This window comes from Chroicocephalus ridibundus, chromosome 3 (genome assembly GCF_963924245.1).
Source record: "Chroicocephalus ridibundus chromosome 3, bChrRid1.1, whole genome shotgun sequence".
Lineage (NCBI taxonomy): Eukaryota > Metazoa > Chordata > Aves > Charadriiformes > Laridae > Chroicocephalus > Chroicocephalus ridibundus.
This window is the reverse complement of record NC_086286.1, coordinates 102,322,959-102,345,416: the sequence shown is the minus strand read 5'-3', so window position 1 is coordinate 102,345,416 and position 22,458 is coordinate 102,322,959. Positions and strand designations below refer to the sequence as shown.

Sequence of the window (22,458 nt, the reverse complement as noted above, 5' to 3'; positions counted from 1 at the left end):
TGAATTGACTCAGGAGACTGGTTCAGTGTTGCTTCTGCACAGCACAGAAAGAAAAGATGATTGTCATACTTTAAGTACTGCATCAGCTTTGGTTTCTGTCTTAACTGAAGACTCATCTTCAACTTATTCCACTTACGTGAACAGTTACTTGTTCTCATGCAGCTACAAAGATCCACCCAACACACTCATTTAGAGTGAGTTCAGGAACTTCAGTCTTTCTGCTCATAGTACCTCCAGATTTGCTGCAGTTTACTTTACCTTAGAAAACACCCAGAGAGTTTGTTTAAAGCCACCTGATGTATCTCAACAACAGGATGTAACTCTCCCCCCTTCATTGTTTGCTGGATGATAACAAAATTGGTTCTGAGGAGCCATAAATATGCAAGAATGGCCAGAAGTTTAGTTCCACCCCCTCAACACAGCTGTCTGCATAGCTGCCCAAAAAGGAAGGGAGCATCATCCTGTAAACACTGTGCTTCCCTACTGGAGACACTGAGATTTGTGATTTCCCAGGACTTTTCCTGCCATGGCAAACTCTTCTGACCCTTGCTTGGGTCTGAAAGTCAGGTTCCATGGAACACCCTCTTTTTCAGGCAGGACCTAGAATAGACACACTCACAAATAACAAAAGGTAATGAGAAGAAACAATCATTTCCAAGTGGGAAGCACTGTCGTGATTCTGTACTTATTTCACATTTGCCGTTAAACTTTAAAAAAAAACTACTTCGGAGTAAAAAGGAAAGGGGAGTCTTTTCCATCAAGTAGAAAAATAGACATGTCTAAAAGCCTAGTTCTGGGCTCCCCAGTTCAAGAGGGACAGGGAACTGCTGGAGAGGGTGCAGCAGAGAGCTACCAAGATGATTAGGGGACTCGAACACCTCTCTTATGAAGAAAGACTGAGGGATTTGGGTCTTTTTAGTCTGGAAAAAAGACGGCTGAGGGGGGAGCTTATCAACACTTATAAATACTTAAAGGGTGGGTGTCAGGAGGATGGGGCCAGGCTCTTTTCAGTGGTGCCCGGGGACAGGACAAGAGGTAATGGGCACAAACTTGAGCATAGGAAGTTCCACCTAAACATGAGGAGGAACTTCTTTCCTTTGAGGGTGGCAGAGCACTGGAACAGGCTGCCCAGAGAGGTGGTGGAGTCTCCAACTCTGGAGACATTCCAAACCCGCCTGGACACATTCCTGTGCAACCTGCTCTGGGTGACCCTGCTCTGGCAGGGGGTTGGACTAGATGACCTCCAGACGTCCCTTCCAACCCTTTGATTCTATGATTCTATCTTCTTCTAGCTGATGTATAAAGAGTCACAGCCTCATTAAAGTGCAATATGATTATAGGGAGAATTTCTAAAAACAAGTCAAGCAACTCTTATGTAATAGTTTATTTTCCAAATACCACGAAAACCAAATGAGGAATTAAATCCAGAATAAAAATCTGTTTTTAAAGGTACTTAAAATAATTGTATGCTCACCAAACTTTTGAAATTTTTCTTTCACAATTGTTTTTAGAATTATGTTGAAATATTGTACGTTGTTTCTGTCACTGCACGACATATCTTTTTAGTGTGCATCTGGTAAGCACAAAATAAAGGGAAAGAGAAATGAATAAGAGTGCACTGCAGTCAACCAAGAAGACTAGCTGAAAACACAAAGCTAGATACAGAGCTACTGGCATACTCGTAAGTTCTAGATTAGAAAGTATGTAAAACCATGTATCCTAGAATCATTATCATAAGTACATCTTAATCACAGGAATGAATAGGTGGTCTAATGAACATAAACCTGGTATTAATGTAGAATGTGTTTTAGTTGACTGTTTTTACGTATAGGCACTGATTTTTGTGGTGTGTTTAAACTAGAAATTTAATTTAAACTGGCATGTTAGCCATGTCAGTTACAAACTCTAGCAAACACTTTCCATATTCAGATCCTATGATAAACTGCTTAGAGCTTTGCCAATCTTTTATTAATCAAGCTGATAACCTTTGGGATGGATATCTGCCCTGAACTACAGTGTTCCGGAAAAACAGCGAAAACAGTTCAGCTTTGCAGAACAACTTACAGGCACACCTAAATGTGTCATGATAGTAAACAGTGAGGATTCCTCAAGTTCTCATGCCCCCATGCCTTGAATCAAAGACGTGTAATGTGGGGAGTCCCACCTTAGCAACAGAGATGGAGGCAGTGTACAGATGTCTAAGGAAGACCTGAAACAGCTCCGCAGTGAAATCCCCATGGACACCAGCAGCACACTCAGAGCTGACCAGAACCTCTGAAATCTTGGCTCTGGAGACATCCTTGAATGGCCACTAGGAATGACAGCAAAAATCTCTCTTCTGTGCTGTTAATACACAGGAACTTGTGCTCTTTTGTGGCTATAAATATACATGTGACCAATAAACCAGATGGTGTCGGGACTGGAACTCGGTTGCCCACTGTGTGTGACTCTTGCCCACAGTCCCTGGCACAGTTTTGTATGCTCCACCCAACAGTTTCTGTCACAGTCTGGGAATGAGCACCATTTAGGGACCATTCATAGGTGGCAGTCTGGAAGTGCTGACATTGTTTTGGAGGGTAAGAATTTGATTTTATGGATACAAGCTTTTCTTATCAATTGGCCTTAGTGTCAGAGAGGCCAGGAGGTGCTGAGACTGGGAACCCTTTCAAGGAGTGATATAGCAGCTGTAGGAGTGCAAAGTCAATTCAGACCTGCAGTCTCCTATCTAAAATTCATGTGACAGCTGATGAGATAGAAATCAATGAAGAAACGCACCCTGTAGGAAGGGTGCTGAGAAGGGAGAATGGGATGGCCCTGCAAGGATGGAGCAGTTCTGAGATGAGCCAGTTGTGTAGGATACTTATCTGTGGAAATCCCATTTCATTTGTTGTGAAAGTTGGAAGGTGTGTGAGAGACAAGCAAGACACCATAAAACCAAAAGCTCTGGAGAGCTTGTCTTTCTATGAATGAGAGAGTGCCTATGTAATGCTGCATGAGGCACAAAATCAACCTTCAGACTAATGAAAACTCTTAATTTTCCAGTCATCTTGATAACCTAAACACTGATTTTCAGGAATTGAGTAAAAAACTGTTGTAAAATAACAGTTATAAGTTCAATTTCTGATTGCTATGCTACAGGCAGTCATCTCATCAAACCTACAGCCAGCCACGTGGTCTCATGTTAAAAAAAAAAAAAACACCAAAATACGACCTTTTTATGCATGCAATCCAGTTGAGGCACAATAAAAATATGCACAGGGAATTTGACACCAGTGTGCCCTCACCATTTTTGTTCATGCTACAGATCAGTGACTTCAGCTTTCTAGTGCTATATTTTCACAACTCCTAAAAGTACTAAATATTTATTTTAAATTGGGCTTAGCATTTTGAAAACTATTTTATACTAATTTGTTCTATAAACACCTGAAAACCTTTTTTGAAAAGTCTTCTTACATTTCCAGCATTTGGAAGTAATTTGTTTCTAGTCAAAAAAAATGAATGTCTGTCTCTAACAGAAAGAGCTGGATTACTGCCCAGTCCACTTCAGAACTGGATGATGCTGACTCTTAGCCATTTAAATAGTCAAGTTAAACAAGACAAAGTTGGGATGATAAAAGAAGGTCTGTAAAAAGACTATTGCTCTGGCCATGTGGACTTAAAACTATCAAACAATGACTAGGAAAATAGTGAGAGAGGAAAAAATTAACGTAAGTGCCACGGTAAATATTAGGACTAGGTGAATGTAGGAGCACAGTATCTATCCACATCATTCTCCCTCCTTGCCAGTGAGTTGCCAGCAGGATATTTACTCTGCTTAAGCACTGACAGAGGCAAAAAATGGCAAAAAGGCATTGCAAAGAATGGCAAAAAGGCATTGCAAAGGAGAACAAAGGAGAGGGGAGGTAGACACTAACAGTCTCTATGGAGTATTATCCTCAAATGCACCTATAATCTGCTAGGATTGTATCTAAATTATATTCTATGTTATTTTCTGCGAGCCTTGTTTGCAAGCACAACTTTGCAAGCCTCTTATTAGCTGGCAAAAGGTGAAATACGACAGAATTGTCTTCTGGTATTCTGTTAATACTAATTCCTTTCCCTTTTACAAACTAGAGTTCCAGATATGACAGCTAAAGAAAGATGCAGCAGAACAGAATCCAATGAAGACCAAGGAATCATTTAAAGTAAATTCTCTGAATGTGTTTATTTTTGCATGGGGAGAAGTGCATTCACAAGAAGAGAAAGATGCACAGTAATGAAAGCAGTACTAGAATGCCTTTTAGGTACTGGTCAACCAAATCAGTATGGCCCAAATGGTTCTAGATTTAATGAATCAGAAAATGATCAATGAATCTGAAATTGGAATGTACCACTGACACTGAAGAATGAAATGTGCAAATGAACACCACTTACAGGACAGGAAACTCAGAAATGAAAGCATTTAAGATGTGATTAGGAAAGCTGTAATAAAACAGCATTCCAAGAAAAAAGTAGAAGTACGTAAGCACAGAAAAAAAAAACCAGTATAGAATATTTGGCCCAATTTCATTCTTTCTATAAATCCACAGCTTCAATGCTATTAGTACTGAAATTATCTTTGGCTTTAAGATAGAAAACTAAAACCCCTTTGGATTTTATTTCTCTAGTTGCTGTGGTGATTTCTCCATTCATATTCCATTTAGACCTAGGGTGATGGATCTATATGAATTTGCAGAGATATAGAGAGAGATGTGTAGATTTGCATGAGAAATTCAAGGTTTAAAGATGGTTTAAAAGACAGTTGAGGTTTGATTGTAAGCCAAAGGGAAGTCGTGTGTACTGCTCCCAGTCAGCGCTAGTAAGGGAATTTGGAGATGAGAACAATCTATAAGTGATGAAGGATCTCTTGGTCTGATTAGTATCCTGAAACAGGCTTAGACTTGAGGTTTGTTGGTTCAGTAACTAGGGTTGAAAGCTTCTGAAATTCAGTCATCATATTGCAGGCAGCTAGAACTATGGAGATTTTTATTGTCTGTTAATCATTTAAAATATACTAAGTTTAATCTAAACTAAGAAAACACAAAACCATACAGGCTACCTATTGGTATATGCATGTAAATACATCTTTGCCTCAGGAACTCTGTCTGCTATTTCAGTATAGAATAACAAATATGTTCCCTTTGCTATCCTAAAAAGTTCAAAAAATAAAAATCTTTAAACAAAGTCTACTGTTTAACCTTTTTTTTTTTTTTTTAATTAATAGTGTAACAGTTGCCATAACAGCAATGAGGAATTTATTTGTGAACTATCAGGCTATCAAGTTTTTCTGAAGCATAGGGAGAAAGATCAAAAACTTTAAGCTCCTCAGAAATTGCATACTATGCACATCCTGCAAAAAGGAGCAGAGAGCAATAAAAACAGGGTTGCTACTTCTTTTGTACTGAACTGAGAAAAGAGCAGGAGTGGTACTGCCTGTTCATTTGCTCACTTTCTTATTTTGCTGAAATTACAGGCAACAATGTAAAACCAGTACCTATAAAAAGGCAAAAAAAAAAAAAAAAAAGAACAGAGAAAATACTGGAAAACATCTCACATTTTCAGTATGAATGCCTATGTTTTCATTTTCTTCCCATATGTAGGTCTGATTTATTCATTTGTGCAGTATGTTTTTTCACTTACAAAAGTAACTAGCTGACTGCTCATAGTAGCAATATTATTTGACAAAACGCAAGCGTTTTTCTACTTCCCTAAAGCACACACCCTCTTTTTAAGTTTTCTTCACAGAAACCTTGCAGTCTGGTACCTTTTCACAATTCACCTGCCATTTTTTCGCTAACTTATCTGCTTTTAAATACACAGAGTTAATCACCTCTGTCCTGTCAGCTTTCAATCTTAAACAATTTACTCACTCTTTTCTTTCCAAATATCACATATTCTTTCACCTCAACCGTCTGAGATTTTTAATTGCTAGCTTTACCTAAGTGCTATGTTGTTTCTATGAGGAAAAGGGAATAAAAGCAAACAGGAATAAAGCGCACGAACTGATGTTTTCTAAAGAATTTTGTGTTATTGCTAACAGCTCTTTCAGTTTGCTGACACATAATTCAAAGGTATTGTTTATGCTTTCAAACCCAGAAAATACCTGGGAAGCGCCTAGGATAAATTAGTTCCTATAGAAATCCAAAAGTAGAAAGCACTAGGAAAGCCTTCCTTAGAAGGACAGGTATGTTGTAATAAATAAGCTCTTGCTTTACCTAAAATTATGTGTATTCTTATGCTCTTACGTTTGATCCCAACATTTTTCTTTTGCATGTTTTAGAGTATTACATAGATTTACATTTACAAATTATGCTAGTTATCGTGTTTCTTACCATGGAAATCTAAAATTTGAAAAGTTTAATTTCTACAAGTTAGAAAAATTGCCCTCACCATGAGCATTATGGTATCGTGAATCACTCATTTAAGCAGGAAAACCTGGGACGCGCAGGCCAATACTTCCACAACCCTGCTGATGGGTGCTTTCCAGCTTGAAGAAATTCCGTTTCATAACTCCATTTGTTTCCTGCCATTTAGCCAACTTTCCACTTATTACACACCTCCACGCCTTAATATTAACTTTCAGTGCAGAACACTGTAAATTGTTTTCTGAAAAATCAAAGCATATGATGGCCACTGTATATCCTTTGTCTTCTTTGGCAGTGACTACCTCAAAGAATTCCAGCGAAATACTGAAGCATGACCAGCCCTTCCTGAATCCTGTACAGTTATTCTCAGTCAAGCTGTGTTTTCTAATGTTTCCCTATCTGAACCTTGAAATTAGTTTCTGGAGATCTCTGTTAAATCTTCTGCAGTTTCCTAGCGTATCTTTGTAAACAGGAAAGGAAAGTAAACTTGCGAGGTCTGCTGAAACCTCTCCATTTCTAAGCGTCTCTCAAAACAGGAATGCAAAAATATTAACAGTTTTTCAAGATCCCAAAATATGTGCATGCTTCATACGCAAATCTTTCCTGCCCTCACCTTGTGCTACATAAATTCTTCAGAGTGCCAGGCTGTGCAGGGGAAAGGAAATGGAGTGTTACAGAACTCAGATAATTTGATTGGGCATGTTTGTATTTTGATCACTTGCTCAGTCATATACCTTAGCTTTTTCAATCTCAAAAATTACATTCTATACCAAACTTAAAATCTATTCAGTTTCTAAACTTCAATTTCAAAAATAAATTTGAAATCTAGACTTCATGAAAATAATTTGTACTTGTCCGATGCTCTTCCTCTGTAGATTTTTTTTAGCATTTCACAAAGTAAAAGAGATGAGCCTTATTCCTGTTTTACACATAAAAAAATCGAAGAAAAGTGGTGTGCACAGTGACATGTCAAATCAAGAAAAGACAAGTCGAGATATTATGATTCCTGCCTCCTGTACCTCATTAATTTTATACAATACTTTCCTATTGGCTTTAAAAAGACTGTGTGTAGTACAGTGTCGAATTTTTAACTAAACTATCATGACTATTTTTGCTCTGTTAAAAATTAGTTTAGACGTAAATAGTTTCATTGCCAGGCAGTGGGCACCCCAACACACTGCTGATAATAAAACAAAATTCTAGTGGTATTAAATGTATTATTCAAGCAAGAACTTTGGCAGACCACTACATACAAGTTCATTTCCTCAATTACTATGTAACTCCCCAAACCCAGTATTTTTTGATTTGTGTAGCAACAGAAAAATATAGCCAGACTACATTCCTCAACTAGAAAGTTCATATTTACTATTACATAGGAAATTCCTAGCTCAAGCCTAGCACAATACGTACATGGCAAGGCTTCACAGATTTTCATGGCTGTTTATCTATCTTCTCTACCTTATAAAAGAAATGTCAATTTATTCTACTGCTCTATAGCTCTGAATGATTGTGCTTTGTGGGGAAGTAAAAAGAGAGCATTTCTTATAAATAAAGAATGATACGGCATCTTTATTTTTTTCTTTCTTGATACCATCTTGAATGTTCAATTTTAGGTTGTTAATGATATAGACAGGAGTTGAGAGATGTAGATGTATAAGCAAATTTATGATCCTACCAATGGTCATTAAGAAGTTGTTGTTGAAATACCAATGATGAAAATAATGCACAGGAGTCAATGGTAGATAAAGGTGGGGGCCGGACAGAAGAATTTAAATCTTTATTCATGGCCTGTGGATACACTTTGTTCTCCATTTTACAGGGAGAAAGTGAAGGAATTCAGATGTTGGTTAAACCTAGACTGTAGGCAGATAAAAAGCAGTGCTACATTTTGATCCTCCAAAATGGTGACCATTTACGTCAGCACATAAATAAATGTGCATACCTGAATTAATTATGCTTTTGAGTTAATCCTGCTTTTTTTGTTCCCTCTCAAAGTCTTTGTTTTGTTACCCAGCATGCTGTGGGTTTTTTGATTGTTGTTTCATAGAAAATCAGGGAACCAAGAGTTTTTAGCTTTACTGTTTAATTTCTACTTGTATCATGTCCTCGTTGCTCTCTTCTAATAGAGCATTTTGGAACAAAGCCCATCTAGTTCTAAAAGCTCTCTTAATTTTGTGGCCCTGTCCAAGCAATCATCCAGAAGATCACAGCCCAGCTATGGTTTTGCATTAAAATTATGAAGAAGGGGGAATTTCAACATAAATCCAGGAGAAATCTGCTGGGCTTAACTTTGTGTCTCTTCAGAAATGAACTCCAAAGAAGAAATCAGGACATAAAGCTCACGAAAACTAAACCAAAGGAAAAATGCTTATGAGTTTTTACGACATAAAGTTTCATAAAATTGTACCTAAAACTAATTATCCTGTTGCTTCTTTTTAAATCAAGAGATTAAACTGTGACTGTATATATGTTTGTATGTGTAACTCAGTAAAAAGGTAACAAATCACCAATGGAAACCCTAGAACAATTTAAATGTGATGCATATATACATGTATTTGCCTTCTTCCCATTCGGCCTCCCACTATGGCTATCCATACCTTCATGCTGGTTTACCATTATTCTTTTTTATCACTTCTCTATTCTGTTCAGCTACTCTAACTTGCATGGCTTCTAGCAGTACCTCCTCATCATTCACCGGGATAAGCTAGCATGAGCCCTGTATCCTTGCAGACATCTACTAAAATAAGCTGGATAAATCAAAGGTGAAAGAACTGACTGCAGGATACAAATGCTAAGTGAGTTTTCTACTACAGAAATATTCTTACAGATTCTGTATTTACTTGGAAATTCATCATTGTGGGTATATTCTTTTAGGTGATTTAGTCACAGAAATACAGGTCTGAAAACTTCAGAGGAGAATGGCAGTGAAAGTATCCTGGCACCTAAAAGAGACGTTTAAGTTCTGTCAGACACAGACACCAATTATTCAGGCTGATTTCTGGACTCTTTTTTTGACCCAACAGAGTTCCCAGTGCAGAACTGTTAGGGCTTTGTGTACACCTGGACACCATGAAACATTTTCTTGATTTAACTGAGTAGCAATATCTTGCCTCTCTGCAAGACAAAGCCTCCAGCTGAACTCCGACATCAAAGCACATGAGACCTGCTAACTCTCACAGCTGCTCAATCTCCCAGCTCAGCACCCATTCCACCACCTGCCATTCAGAGCCATCCTTAAAGCTCAAGATATTGGTTGCTAGTCCCTCCTCTAAAGACTCGACTGTCTCAGGCAGCAGCAAGACAGACTGTTTCATAGAGCAAGGCAAGAGAGGAGCCAAGAGTCACAGCTAGGCGGGGAGCAGCAGCAACCTCGCCGAAAAAGAGCCAGGAAGTTGAGCCAGCGATTCAAGGTCAGGATCAGGTCTGGAGACAGCAACCAGGATCAGTCACAGATCAGCCAGGTCTGAGGCTAAGCCAGTAAGTCAAGCCAGCAGGTGAGAATGAGGGAGGTACAAGACTGGCAGCAAGTGCAATTGCTTAGGCGGGGGCCAAGCACAACAGCTCCAGGTTTGAAGCCACCACCAAGTGAAGGATGGGGAGCCCCCACCGAGGCTCCTTAGCAGCAAGCAGCTCTTGGACAAAGAGATGGCCTTTAACCACCAGCTGAAAGGGGTCTTGACAGCCCGTCACTAGAGGCAAGATCAACACCCGCAAACAGCCAACGCTGTATTTGAAAAAGAAGGACAAGCTAGGTATTTACATCTAGGAGCTCATTTTGGGTGGAAAATTCGTGTCATCTAAGGCTTCACATGTAAGCTCACATGAATCATGGGGGAGGGAATTTTAAACACAAGTCTTTTTTCAACTGCTTAACTTAGGCTCTGCCATTTCAGGCTGCTGGCCACTGTTAACTCTATTCCTGTAGCACAATGATCCTTCTGAATTAACAAACTGTGAACTTCAGCATCTACATTCAGATTCCTCTCCTGGTTCTAGCACTTAAAACTTAGCCATATCAACACTGAGTGCCTTTTTGTGAACCCAGTTCTTACAACATAAGTAAACTGGATTCACAACAATATTCACGAGTTGATTAGTCTCTCCAGCCTGCACCAAAGGAGCTGCAATCTATTTAGTTTAAGTGACGAAGGAAAGACCATCAGCAGCCAGTCATTTCTATTTGGATTTAAAAAACCAAAACAAAAGACAGTTTATTTCATCTTTAAAATTTAAAGATCTTAAAGACATTAATGAAATACTATTAAATGTTTTAAACTCTCTGTAAGGTGATATATTATAATGTTTGCAATGAAAACTTCTATTCACAAGTTTGGATTTTGCAGTCTGAACCTTTAAAGTTTAATTAGAACCTTGCTAAATTGTGTTTCTGGTACTAAAGTGTGGATTTTATTTCAAAATTCCTGTTTTCTGGAAAAAGAAAGCACTAATAAAAAGTGATGATATGCCAAATGAAATTAATCTCATTCATCTCATTGTTTCCAGTAAGGTGGAAATGATTACACAAAGTGGTAAAAATCCTTGCTCCCTGTAAGTCATTAGAGTTTTATGCTTGTTTTGATCCCGGTAGGTGCAGAACACAACCAGTGTGTGCCCCAGTAGGGCAGGGATCAGTTTACATTAACGAATTATGATAGCGATTTGAATTTGATCAAGTTCTATGAGATTACCATGTGATTGTTTCATTCATTGAGGCCCCACTGCCGGCCAAAACTCCTCTTTGCCTCTTAGCATATTCTTTCTCATGTTCGGATATGTGCTATGAAAACAGACAAAGCTACTTCTGGCAACTACACAAGCTATGCAAGAAAAGAGTTCTGTATCACTTCCATTAAAAAACTTCCCCTCTCTTACCCATTCTGTACGCACTAAGGGAGTCAATTGTCAAGGTAACTCAAATCTCCCCGGACCAGCGGTCTACCTTATTGGGGCCTCTCCAGGACAGAAGTTTCCTGACCCATCTTTTTAGCCTTCCTTGGAGGTCTGTAACCATTTCCTATAAATGTTTTACTACTTCTTTTAGCTACATTTTGAGTTTGTCACATTAGCTAACCCACATATGTAATTTTACTCAAAATACCACAACCTCTAACTAGATCGCCACATCACTTCCCTTCTGAATTTGTCTCTTTGGTAAATTGTATACTCTGATATTTTTATATTAAACCATTTAACCAAGAGCCAGTCATGTTTCTACTTCAAATGTTTACTATTTTGTTCTGAAACTTAATTTCATGTTCCTCACATTTTTACACAGCTTCTCTTCATAAAAGAGAGTGAATTTCCTTTCTCTAGGCAATGCTTTCTACCTATATTATTCACTTCAACAACTTGAAAAATTACTTATCCTTTAAAAGTTGGCTAATCTCTCTCCCATCTTTCACTACCTATCCTTTTGCTAAAACAACACACATAAAACCAAATACTAAAATTACAAGACTACTTCCCTGCTAATTTCTTATACAGATACGGCCTGTCAGTTCTAGATGACTTTGGATCAGCCCCAAACAAAAGAAAATATTCTGGGTAGTATAACCCTGCGTGGAACAATGTGATCTGTATAAAAATCACTTACTGAATCACCAGCACCTCTTTCCACTCCTAGGAGATCTCCCATCGAAGCAATGCCTGAATTAGTGCAGAGTGATTTGTGGCTTTCCAGCTGTCATTCATTAATTCTTAGGAAATACAATATAGAATACAATAGTACTCAGTCTGAGGCTGTAGTCTGCAATGTCTTAGGAAGAGCGTAATTTGCCTGCCTAATGTTCTTTTAAAATTGTTTTTAAACAATAACTGTAGCCCATTATTTCTATAACCCCTCAAAGACATTTCACTCCTGATGAAATATCGTGTCGGTCGCACAGCCCCATAAAGGAGGAAAGGTAAGCAATTGTGTCTGTGGAGAGTCTGGTCTATGAAATGAACGTCTGAGTCGAAGACAAGGGGTCTGACTCCAGTACTTTGCCATTCGTGTATCTTTGGCAGAGAGGAAAGCACAGACAAGCCTGACAGCGGGGGCTACAAGTGACCTGGGCACTCTGATCCGCTGGCTTTGGCACTTTACTGTCTGGCTAACTGGTAAAAGTTGTCCTGTTTTAGAAAGAGCATTGCTTAGCTATAATTCACTGCTAGCTGCCTGGTTTCTTTGACCAGACACAGGAGAGGTTGTTGTGACCTGCGGGCCCTGTTTGAGGATCCAAGAGCCTGGGGACCTACCTTTAGAGCGAGCCAAGGAGCTGCTTGCACAAAGCCAGTCAGAGAGACTGTGTAATGCCTGCTTCATCAAGGACTTTTGGCAAAATCTACGACAAGTTCAGCTCAGCCAAAAACACCACACCTTTAGACATGCACTGTAGCAGAACTTGAGCACATAGGGAAGTCTTCTGGTGGGTCTCAGGCACCCTTGGCTTCCCAGAAATCTGAGAAGGCTGCATAGGGATTTTTTTTCAGGTCTATTGCTCTCTTGAATTTACATGTTAATTAGCCTGAACTGCATGTTAGGTAACCAAGAGCTTTTTTCCCCCTTTAACTATTACTCAGTTGATTTAAGAAGTAAATAAAAAGATAGGAGCAGGAGCTAAACCTGAAACAAGAATCACTTACAACAAATATTGGGGTTAACAAAGCATAGCCATCATTCAGCGTTTAGTAGGCACCATGACAGCCATTATTTTAAGGAAGGACTTGAAAAACAATGCTTCAAGTATTTTTACGACGAACTCCTCCCATGCTCAGGGGTTTTCATGCTTTTAGCTATTACATCTGCAACTGAAGCTAACTGTGAAATTAGCAATTTATTTATCCCATGGTACATACACACACATTTGCAACACTAAAAGTGTGTAAGGGTCAAAGTGAATACCATGAGTAAAAGTTAGAACCTTTTTTAACAGATTTTGTCATTCAGTATTTAATCAAATACCTGCAGATATTCCCATAATGAAACATTTCCTGGTTCCTTCTTGTTGCTTGTATCATTAACTCTGTTAACACATTGCTGTTATTTCTAAAAAACATAATATAAGCTCTGCCAAAATAACAAGTTGGGACAAAGAAAACTGACCTTAAAAATGGCTGCCTCGATTGCAAAGAAGCAGATGCCATAACGTATAAAATAGAACAATAAAGGCTGATAATTTGTAAACAGCTTTTGATTCTGTAATATTTAGTAAATATAGGTTGCCTTAGGAATGCATGCACACATTATGATTCTTTCAAGATTGTATCTTTACAAAAACTACATTAGAACTTGTAGTCTGTTTCTTGTATTGTGCCCTATTCTTAAAAACACAAAGGTAAAAATAACTCTTATGGAAATTAACTATGTCTGATTATTTAGCCACAGATTTGAAAGAAGATTAAATAGGATATAAAGTTGTTGCTCATCTTATTTGGAAGGTATAACTGAGAAACAAAAAAGCATACTGAAGGCACATTAGCAGTGAATAACTTATCTAGACCACTCTGTGTACACAGTTACCAATAATTTAGATGTATCCATCTGAAATCAAGATGTAATTATGCATTGTTCTATTTTATATTATACACCTCTGTAAAACAGAAATTTTAGTTTCGTGAACAACGAACATACAGATGTTCAAAAGAAAAGTGGACTCTGAGACAGACATCAGAAAAAAAATTATATTTTACCTCCCTCATTCATACAAAATCAATGGAATATAAAAATCATCACTGTTTCTTCGTGATTTTGTATGGAATTGAATGCAATAAGTAGATAAGAATTAAAATTTTCTTGCAAAAGCAATAGCAGTAATAGACAATTCAGTGTGTGAGCAATACTTTCTGAAAGTTTAGTGAGTGCCTCTTCCCTTTTCTAGTAATGTCTTTAAGGCTGTAACTTTTTTTAAATTGTGCATTTGAATTAAACTAAGACTACTAATATCAGATCTATAAAATAAGAACGTGAGTTACCTGTATGGCTGTGAGAATATTGGCTAACGCCTGGCCATATGTGTCATGACAGTGAACAGCGAGCGCACTCAGAGGAATTTCTTTCATAACAGCTTCCAACATTGTTTTCATACTTCCAGGAGTCCCCACACCAATTGTGTCCCCCAGAGAGATCTCATAACAGCCCATACTGTACAGCCGCTTAGATACCTGATTAGAAACAGAGAAACATGAAATGGTCGAGATGAAAGAATATAAAATAGGATCAAGAACATACATTAGAAAGGACACACTTCTGTACAGGTTTCAGAGTTCGACTCACCAAGGCGAACCTATGTATCAGAAACTTACTATTCATTCTTGAAAACTGACACACAAGAATAACGTCCCATAGATCCTCTTATTTTAAATTTATAGTTCTGCTCCTGTACACAGAACAGCCAACCAAGTCAAATCCATCAAAAACTTGCTTTTTGAGTCTCCCACAGAATCCAAATAAGCAAGACTTTACAGTATGAATTAAGTTTCTGTCAAGCCCTTTCCCAACATTTTCCTCTCTTTGGGGATTTCCCAGCTGTTTGGTTTTCTCCATGTACTTTTCAGCTTACAAGTTGTGCAGGGTAAAGACCTGCCCTTTTGTTTGCTTATTACACGGAGCCAAGCACATGGCTGAACTAAGACAATAAATAATTAACAAGAAGCCTGATTTTGCTTTTTCTTGGCACTGAAAACATCAATGAAAACTGACGTTTTAACATGTTGTAGTTAATATTAATTTTGTTTGCTTTTCATGAAATCAAATATTAAAATACTAACAAAGCAAAACTGTAACTTAACATTCTAGTCTTTAAGTTTTAAAATTTTTCTTAGCACAAAACAAAACCCTATTCAAGTAGTTCTTACTTATGTAAGTAGAGCCCTAAATGTTTCTGGAATTACGTCTTTGAGGTGTTCTTTGCATGAGTAAGAGATTTGAAGTCTGGCTTCATAGTGTTTGTATGGAGACATACACTCCGAAGCACAAATTTATGTTGCACCAAAAATACTGCTTTTGGAAATTGAATGTAAGATCTTTCCATCTTAGTTTTGTTGAATTTATTTGGGAAGGGTTTCACTTTATTTTCAGTTGCTGAGTATGTTTGTTTGTCCCCTTTACCATTCCCCACTGCGTATCAGCAATCCCGAAAGGCCACTCCACTGGAATGGAATCACAATCTGGAAATTAACTGTTTAGAAACGAAAAAAATACGACTCTTTTCCAAGACATCTTCAGTTGCACTGCACTCTGCTGCTAAAGCAATTCCAGAACTTCATCAGTGGGATTGCTGTGAATATGTCTGAGGAAGCTGACAAAGTGCTGCACCAGCAGTCTCGGAAGTGCTGGATTAATATTGCTGTTCACTTAATTCAAAGAACAGCTGAAAAAGAACTTCAAGTAGTCTGAATCGTTCTGCCTAAAGATTGGAAGTGCTATGACTATTGCAAAGAGAGTAGAACTCTTTGTGCTTTAAAGTCAAAGAGCCCCTGCTTTGCATCAACATAAATTCAATATACACTGTACGAAAGGGACATTCATCAGATTACAAAAAAGATTCTATCTTGCAGCACATTTTTATATCATCAACACCAGGCAGGTGTTTTAACTGGACTACTGTTGTAAGAAAAAAAATATATCTGCAGTTAGTGGTTGATTACCTCTAGTTAATCCCCAAACTTCAATTTTTCTTTAAGATCAGGATAAAAGAAGCAGACTGCACTTTTTTTCTCATATTCTTTTTCATTCATGATTCGAAGTTTTTCTAGATGAGCATTTCAGTGATGACAAAGAGACTATATAAACTGTTAGAAATCACCCTGTATTTACTTCTTTCCCATGCTCAGTCCTTAGGTCATTCAGCTTCTGAAAATAAAGTTCCGAAAGATGAAAGAAGAGACGGGGAAACTCTGCTAACAAGCTGAGCATCATCACCGCCTTGTCATGATCTAACCTTAAATTGACCCTTAAAAAGAGATCTATATTTAATGTCAAGAAGAATGTGCATGCTTGGAAGCTGAATGGGAGTTTTTCATCTTGGATTTTCTATCCTACCATAGTAGGAGGCAGCCCATTAGTTATAGTTTTGTAAGTTTTCAATGTGGATTTTTGGGAGGAGGGTAGGGGAGAAGAGAACACACTGTTTTGTCAGTGCAATCAGAATGTGATTACGAGCTTGACGCTTTGTTGATTGAACAGGGTTGTGTTCTGCACCACTGAGCAGTTTTACTATGCATGAGTCTTGTGCTACTCCCCTTGGGAGCACTGCCCTGACACCGAGCATTGATCAAAATGGGAGCTGGTGACCCAACACTGCAACCCCTTTGGCATGTGAACAATCATTCTGCTGGAAATAATATCTAAAACTATACTCTTAAACTGAATACAAAAGGTCATAATTGAGTTACAGATTATTTTAAGCAAATAACAACATAAAAACTGCAGTCCTTGCGCTGTAAGAGAAACTTTGTAATAATACAATAGCATTCAAATAAGAATAGGCACATTTTCTGTAGCCTGCTCAGCCTGAATGCTGGGTAATACTTAAATGAATTCACTGCTCTAGGTTAAAAGGAAGCTAAGGAGAGAAAGAAGCGGGCAGAAAGATAAAAACAGCCAAGTATATGTCGGGAAGACAATGGATAACACGACGAGCTTCACGGATGTTATCTGGTGCTTCCAACAAGTTTCAAGCTTTGTTTGCCTAAAGGTGGACATTCACAAACCACGGGATGATGAATGGTTAAACAGCAACTCCATTTAAAAAAAAAGCAGTGTGATATAAAAGATGTAGTTTATTTTAATAGGTATCATTGGGTTTTTTTTAAATAGGGAACCATACGGATGTACCAGATGGATTCTAGAAGTCTGAAGACATCTGAAGTTTGCGCTCATTAGATAAGTATTTGTGAAACAGTTATGTATCTAGTAAGCTAGAAATGCATGTAGTCTGGTTAAAAAGCCACCTCTCCTAATTGGTTTTGCTTCAGTTAAAAGATCTTTCACTTAAAAAAAAAAAATTATCACTGTCGCTGACTGCAGAAGAAACAAGTCTAAACCTTTCAATCAGAGCTGCTGATTGCAATGCGCTGTCAAGGGAGTCACACACTTCCATCCCGAGAAAGACGATGACGAGAGTAGCAGCTCTTTGAAAGCGTTTAGCAACACGGCCAGTAATTTTGATAATTCTGATACAGCAAAGGATGAGTGCATGTTATTTATGTAAAATCCATTAACAGCTAATCCGATGCTTCTATATAAACATCAGTGCTTGCTGAATCAGGGCCTCAATAACAAATGAGGCAGCTTTTATTCTTAAACACATACACAATGGTGCAGAGGTAAACAAGAAGACACTTATTAGGATGAAGACAGAAAATAAAATATCTGTGCAAATAAAACTTTGCAGGTTTGGAACATTAAGTAGCACTCCCGCTGGCAAACTGAAAAGGAGCTCTTCTGTGCAAGGAGAGTAGTTAAAAAACAAGCAACACATGGAAAGAAGCCTGTTGGGGAACACGATATTGCAGTAAGCAATTTACCAACAGCACAGCTGAATCTGTCATCACCGCTCCAACTAAAGCTGTGTCACTTCTAACTTTCACTTCATATTAAACCCAATTAATTTAGAAGTACTGAGCACCTTCCAATTTAGTGATTTTTTTCAAAGAGCGTGAGTGCATGTGGCTGCTGTGGGAGAAGTATTATCATAAATTCCATCTGGAATGTCTACTGGAAGATGCAGGACAACAGGACCTGAAAGCCACAAACGCAGAACACAATACATCAGAAAAATGTTGACTAGCTGTTAGTGCTACAAAGGAAAAAAAAAAGTGGTTTGGAGATTCTGCTACATCACCAAAAGTAGGTGATTAAGTGTAACAAAGAAGACGCGTCTTTCTCCAGGAGGAAGGCCAACATGTTCTGCCTTGTGCTTCCTGAATTCTCTCCACTTTCTTTTCTACTGTCCATTTCAGCTTTCGTGCCCTCTTTGCCTTCCTGCAAAATTAAACACTTGTGTTTCACTCATCTCTTTTTCTGCTGGAAAAAAAAGGCTGGACTAAGACATCGTCCTTCTTCTCCTTTATCCTAAATGGGAAAAGGGGCTGGTGAGGGAAGGTGTAGCTTATTCCCCCCACAGCAGCAGAGCAAGTTGAGCAGTAGGAAATCATGTTGAAGATGAGTTTTGGTTCACGTGTCAATCACACGACACTCACCAGAAGCACAACGTTGGCTCTACCAGCTGACAGCATATTTTATGCTTATGCCAGCATAAAACAGATTTAAAAGCAGATACCCTCTGCAAGAAGTTGTGCTGGAAATCATCTCATACAACATAGGCCACTGACATATATGCTTGAGTCTATTTCCTTAAGCATTTCCTTACCTTCTTGTTGGAGGAAATAGCACATGGTATTTTTCCTCATAACTGGTAACAATCATAATATACTATGTTTTGTGTTTGTTTTCCTTAAATTTTATCCATTAAAGACTTTTTAGGATTAAATAGAGAACACTACCTATAGACATTTTAAAATGTATTTTTGATTCATTAAAAAGGCAAGCCATAAATTCACTCTTACTTCTGCCACTTTAGCTGGTATGATGTTTCCTTCATACGGGCATCCCAATGCACACGACACATACCTGGAATAAAAAGAACACATAAATATACTTCTGTTTTATATATGCATATCTGTATCCACCCATGTTACATAAAAAATAAAGGTTAAATATAATTTTGAATATTTAAGCCAGCCAACGTAGAATAAATATTTGAATGAAAGGGTAAAATTGCAGCAGATGAAAACAGCAGGTTTATCAATTTTCTTTTTAAATCACAGAACAGAGATTTATAGCTTTATTTATGCTCAAAGTATGTCACAAGTTGTAAAGGACTGGCAAAGCAGCCAAGCTAATGCTGCTGCAGGAGACTTCAAATTTTCTTGGTATTTCCTTCTGAAGTTGTAAGAGCCAGCTCAAGTTTTTCCTTGCCTGGCCCACACAAGGTATTCAGAGGAAGATATCACTTTCTTCCTTGTACTAGCTACCCAGATCATAGAGAGCAACATGTGGACGCAAGCAACTTACAACAACCCCACCATCTCGTAAGTCATTAGATTGTGGTGAATGGGGTAGCTTCCACCCTCGATCTCTGTACTGGCATTTCTGTTCCAGTGTCCCAGAAGAGTTATAGTTCCATTGCAAGCTGTAGTTTAGGTATCAAGAAGAAACTGAGAAGCCAGACTGTGTCTCTCAGCAGCTATCAGCTGCACAAAGCACAAAAACTGAAAGTCGCAACCAAGCCTCCATTGTTCACTCTTAATGCTGTGTTAGCATAGAATTTGGTTTAAATTTCCTTTTTTTAATGACAATTAAGAGCCATGAAATTCCAATTAAACTTCTAATTGTTTATCTTAAATTGATTAGGAATAGGATTAAACTAACCAGAAACAGCCATTCAAAAACAAAATAAGTGTAGCTGTAGAGGGATTTACAACAGATTCAGAGGCAGGCAGAGCCCCAGTCCCAGTGGGAGGTTGCTCAACTGCTTAATAGAAGAACAACAGCCTTCATTAATCCCCCATCATTCCCTTTCCCTCAACACTGAAGGATATAATGTAAAATTATACACTGTATAATGCAAACGGGATTGAACAGATGTCAGTTTGTATGTAGTCAAGGTCCGTAGGGTAAAGGATGTATTGTTTCTTTGCAGTTGAAGGAGAAACTGATTGATAGAATGTGAAATTAGGGTGAGTAACAGGCAAAAACAAATTGTAAAAAAAAGTCAACATTTTAACACACAGAACATACTCCATCCCTTATATGAAGGCACGGTGTTGGCACACTGGAAACAGCAGTAAGAATGAAGCAAACCTTGAACCTAAAAAGAACTTGATTAGCCCTGACAAAGAAGTGGAAATTAATTTTGTTTCCGCAAAAATGGTTGGGTCCATTACATCCTGCTTATAATTTTAGTCCAGATGCCTACTAGGCATGATTTCAATTAGCTGTATGTCATTATGAAAACCAGGTTTTTGAAACTTGGCCATAGACTTCATTAAATATCACCCCCAATTTAGATGTCACTTTTTAAGTTTCAAAATTCTGAATCTTCTTATCTACATTAAAAGTAAAAAAAAGTAGCTACTGTTAACAGTTAAATACTGCCCTGCTTTTCAGTGACACAGAACTCAAAAACAATTCAGGATAATTTCCTTAATTTTTTTTAACGCATACACTGTTTTTCAAATGAAACCAAGCATGAAAAATTTCAGACCCAGAAGACTGCTTTTTATATAACACTGCAGTGCCTAGAGCTAGTGAATACACAGATTTTTACTGAAATTATTTTGCAACATCAGCTACAGCATTTATTATGAAGTAAGCAAGAACAGTACTAAATACAAAGTAAATGCAAAACATGCACTACGTATACGCACATGTTCCCTTTAATTATATATATCTTTACATGTTCCTAATGGCTACATATGTTAGATCAAGAAGACGTGCATTTGGTAGTGATAAAATGACATCTGGAATGGAGTAGGGCAAACAAAAGTAAAAGCAGGCCAAAAGGTATCTAGAGAACAAGGGAATACTCCCTGTGGTTCACACCAGCAAGCAGAAACTCGCCTGAGCTCACATAATTCAGCTGGGCCTGCTGGGGTATGAAAGTATGTGGTGACCTGAGGAATCTGCCTACTACAATGTACAAATCTGTTTGAGATTATGAACTCTCTGCATGCTTACACCATTGTGACTAGACTGACATTTTAAACAAGGAAAATATGATAGATGTAATCTATCTGGGCAGCTGATATTCAATATTAAACTGCAGAAAATAGGGATTACTGAAAGAATTTGACAGGTAAAGAACCTCCTACCAGAGAGAGAACAAAGTCCTGTGGAGAATGAAAGAACTGTTTTTCAGTAGAGTTCATCAAGGCTGAGCTTGACAGAATTTTATCTAATATTTTCTTTTAATGAATTGGCATAAAAAGTAGAGATGTGGTGAAAACGTTACACTTCTTGGTACTGTCAATACAAAAAAAAAAATGCACTGGGATTCCATGGAGAAAGGACAGGAGCAATAGAAATGGGACTCAGTTGATGGCAGTGACAAAGAAAGCAAAATGCTTAAAATGAGGCTGTAAAAGAGTAAAATGCACTCCAAACCTCTATAAGCATTTTTAATAGAGAACATAAAATATTAATTCCATTTGACAAGGTCTTGCTATATTCTTATTGGAAATAAGAGATACAATTTGAGTCATTTGTAGAAAAAGTAATGCAAGCTGGAACAGATGCAGGCGAGGGCTGAGTACAGCTAGAAGGGGTACAGAGAGCCTTGCATATGAAAGGAGAAAATATGCATGTCTATGTGAAAGAGGGAAGATAATCATGTGTCTGGTCTGAGCATTTGCCAAGACATCTACATTTAAGGCAGCACCGGCTGGGATGCTTTGTAATTGCATCTTCTCACTTAATAAGCTTAAGTGAGAAGAAGTAGGTTTTGATAGGAAGGTAGACCTGTTATCTTGTAGATAACGTTTGGTTGTTACACTTTCTTTTTTGTGTATGAAATAACCCATAAGGCATTAAAAGCACAAGAGAATCCAGCCAAAGCAGAGCCCCAAGACCTCCACTCACAACTCTGAAATTGGAGACAGCTTTGAATAACATGCTGAAGAACTGCTTAGAAAGAAAATTAACAAGACAGAGCCTCAGAGAGCAACAAAAGACGTAAGTTTAAAGAAGACTCTGGTCAACTGCAGCAAACACTACTGACAAGTCAAGAAGAATGAGGACAGACTACTGTTTCTGAGATCTTGTCATTGGGGAGTTTGGTGAGAGCTGTTGCAGTTGCAAGCAAGGAACAGAAGCCAAAGTGTAGGAGTTATAGGAGGGAATCACAGAAGAGGGTCTCCAGACAGTAATTATAAACAGCGCCTTCAAGGAGCTTAGGAATGAAGAAGAGATAGGCGATGAGATATGATATGAAGAATCAAGTAGGGTCAAAGATGCAATTTTTAAGAGGCAAATGCTTGCTTATATTGCAGCAGAGAAGAACCAGAAGATAGTGAGAGGTTAAGAAAGAGAATA

At 38.0% G+C, this 22,458-nt stretch overlaps 1 protein-coding gene across 2 annotated transcripts in view; it reads right to left on the bottom strand.

Annotated features, from left to right (window-relative positions):
- HMGCLL1 (3-hydroxy-3-methylglutaryl-CoA lyase like 1) overlaps nucleotides 1-22,458 on the bottom strand; it is an 88,484-nt gene that overhangs the window by 22,299 nt on the left and 43,727 nt on the right. For both annotated transcript variants that reach the window (XM_063330295.1, XM_063330297.1), the window contains exons 6-7: nucleotides 18,933-18,996; nucleotides 14,337-14,525 (exon numbers count right to left, since the gene is read on the bottom strand). In XM_063330295.1, the coding sequence (XP_063186365.1) occupies nucleotides 14,337-14,525; nucleotides 18,933-18,996 (253 nt within the window). The remainder of the gene's footprint in view (nucleotides 1-14,336; nucleotides 14,526-18,932; nucleotides 18,997-22,458) is intronic.